At 56.7% G+C, this 2,447-nt stretch overlaps 1 protein-coding gene across 1 annotated transcript; it reads right to left on the bottom strand.

The window, feature by feature from the left end:
- Positions 1-611: 611 nt before the first annotated feature.
- LAGE3 (L antigen family member 3) lies at positions 612-1,989 on the bottom strand. The gene is made up of 3 exons (XM_006087650.3): positions 1,797-1,989; positions 1,364-1,492; positions 612-925 (listed from the first exon to the last, which is right to left on the bottom strand). The coding sequence occupies exons 1-3, from the start codon at positions 1,964-1,966 to the stop codon at positions 811-813; spliced, it is 414 nt and encodes a 137-aa protein (XP_006087712.1). The 5' UTR covers positions 1,967-1,989; the 3' UTR covers positions 612-810.
- Positions 1,990-2,447: the final 458 nt, after the last annotated feature.

The following is a 2,447-nucleotide window of genomic DNA, read 5'->3' as shown; positions in this document are numbered from 1 at the left end:
TAGAAACATCAATGAGAGAGAAACATCGATCAGCTGCCTCCTGCACACCACCCCCTACCGGGGATGTGCCCACAACCAAGGTACATGTCCTTGACTGGAATCGAACCCGGGACCCTTTAGTCCTCAGGCCGACGCTCTAGCCCAGCCGTGGGCAAACTACGGCCCGCGGCCGGAATCCGGCCTGTTTGAAATGAATAAAACTAAAAAAAAAAAAAGACCGTACCCTTTTATGTAATGATGTTTACTTTGAATTTATATTAGTCCCCCCCCCCTACCGGGGATGTGCCCGCAACCAAGGTACATGTCCTTGACTGGAATCGAACCCGGGACCCTTTAGTCCTCAGGCCGACGCTCTAGCCACTGAGCCAAACCAGATAGGATACATTATGTTATTCTTATGCGTTTACTATATAAATACAACTATGAAACTAAGGAAGGATTCCAAAATGTTCACAGTAGTTAATACTGAATGGCAGGACCCATTTTCCATTTCCTAAATTGTCTTCAGCTTCCTTGTAGTGTTGCAATATCTGATTCCCAGACCTCCCCTCCAACCCTGGGACAAAGACAAGACTATGAGGAGGTGCTGTAGTTGAAAAGAAACTCAGACATGGAATAGAAGCTCAGTTTTATTTGCTGTAGTGACAAACACTTAAGCACCAAACGAAACAAGTGGACCACAAGTGTCCAAGGGCCAGTACAGGCTAAAGATGAGGGCCTCGTAATAAAGTGGCAACTACTGCAGGAATCACTGCCGTAGGAAGGACCGGATACAAGGTTGGGCCTCAGCCCCCTTTTCCTAGCCCAGGCTTAGCGGGGAACAGGGGGCCCGAAGCGCTGCATGGTCCGCATCACTAGGGAAAGCTGGTCAAGAAAGTTGATGATGGAAGTTCGGAGGAGACGAGAATCTTCAGCTCTCCAGTGGCTAAAAGGGAGGGGGAAAAAGAAAATCAGCCCGGCCGGTGTGGCTCAGTGGTTGAGCATTGACCTATGAACCAGGAGGTCATGGTTTGATTCCTGGTCAGGGCACATGCCCGGGTTGTGGGGCGTGCAGAAGGCAGCCGATCCATGATTCTCTCTCATCATTGATGTTTCTATCTCTCTCTCTCCCTTCCTCTCTGAAATCAATGGGAATATATTTTTTAAAAAAATAAATTCAAGTTAGAGGTGATGACTCCTCCCTTCCTTGCTCTGCCCCTCAGGCATTACACTGAATCTTTTGCTGTCCCCATGACAACACCCCTTAGAACGCACCAAACCTAATCCTTGAGTGTTTCCGTGTCTCCAGCAAAGCACCCCTTGGTGGAGACTGGCCCTGCCACCTGCTGCCCCGCCTCCGCCCTGCCCCCCTTGTAGAGCTTACACCGCTAGAACGCTGCCATTCACTGTGAATTCCTTCTGAACCACTTCTCGGTGAGGTTCCACATCGGGGGCCAGGGATCCACGGGCGATGTCTGCCTCCAAGGGCGACGGGAAAGGCACACTGAGGGCGCTGGTGGAGATTCAGTTAAGGCACCATCCACACCGACTTTGTGTCTCAGGTCCCCTCCCAGGCCACCTGGGCTAGTCTCACCCCCTCCAGGCCACCCCTGGGCCTAATTCCCACTAGCCACCCCGTTACTCCCCTGCTGTCATTTATTCCCCTCCAGACTACCCCTGGCCCGTACACACCCAAGCTGCGCCTAGTTCTCTCTGCTCCCCTTTCGGCCCCGCTCGGTCTGTCCCTCTGCACCCCACACAGCCGTCCCGAAGAAAAGCCCGCAGCGTATTTCCGCTGTGCCCCCGGGGTAGGATACAACGTATGTAGTTGATTTCCCGCCCTTCCGACCGTGAGTGCGGCGTCTTCCCCGCGCCCTGAGGCATGCTGTGCTCGCGTAACACGTGGATCTGCGCTGGTTGTAGCGCCCGCGGCGCCCGCACCTTCCCGGACCTGGGCACGGGTGAGGCTTGAAGCTGTGGCCTGCATGTCGCCTGGCTCCGCCTTCGATCCCGCCCCTGGAGCGTGGATCTAACCCCCCCACCCCCGGCTTTCGCCACAGGCTCCGCCCCTTCGCGTTGGCCCCGCCCCTCGCGCTGACCCCGCCCCTCAGGCCTGCGTCACCAGGCCCTAGTGAGCCCCCCAGTTGTGGGGTCAATTCCATTAAGCTGGCCCTGCCACCCGCGGGTCCGGGAGACCCCGTAGCGGACTCCCTCACGAAGCTCCGCCCCGAAGCGCGCAGTTAAACTGGAGATCCCCAGAGCTCCAGCATAGGTCCCCCCTTCCCCCCCATCCCCCGCCGCCGCCCCCCCGCAATTCGGCTGGGCGGGAGATTGGTTCCCACCCAGCCCAGCCCTGCCACTGCCGGGAGACATCTCGTTGGCTGCCTAGCCTGCGCGCGCTCCCTCATGATGCTCCGCCCCTTAGAGCGACGTCTGACTTCAGTGCCCCTGTGCAAACCGTCTCCCCC

The sequence above is a fragment of the Myotis lucifugus genome, unplaced genomic scaffold, assembly GCF_000147115.1.
Source record: "Myotis lucifugus unplaced genomic scaffold, Myoluc2.0 scaffold_40, whole genome shotgun sequence".
Taxonomy (NCBI): Eukaryota; Metazoa; Chordata; class Mammalia; order Chiroptera; family Vespertilionidae; genus Myotis; species Myotis lucifugus.
The sequence above is the reverse complement of the archived record's forward strand: the minus strand, read 5'-3'. Positions and strand labels throughout refer to the sequence as shown.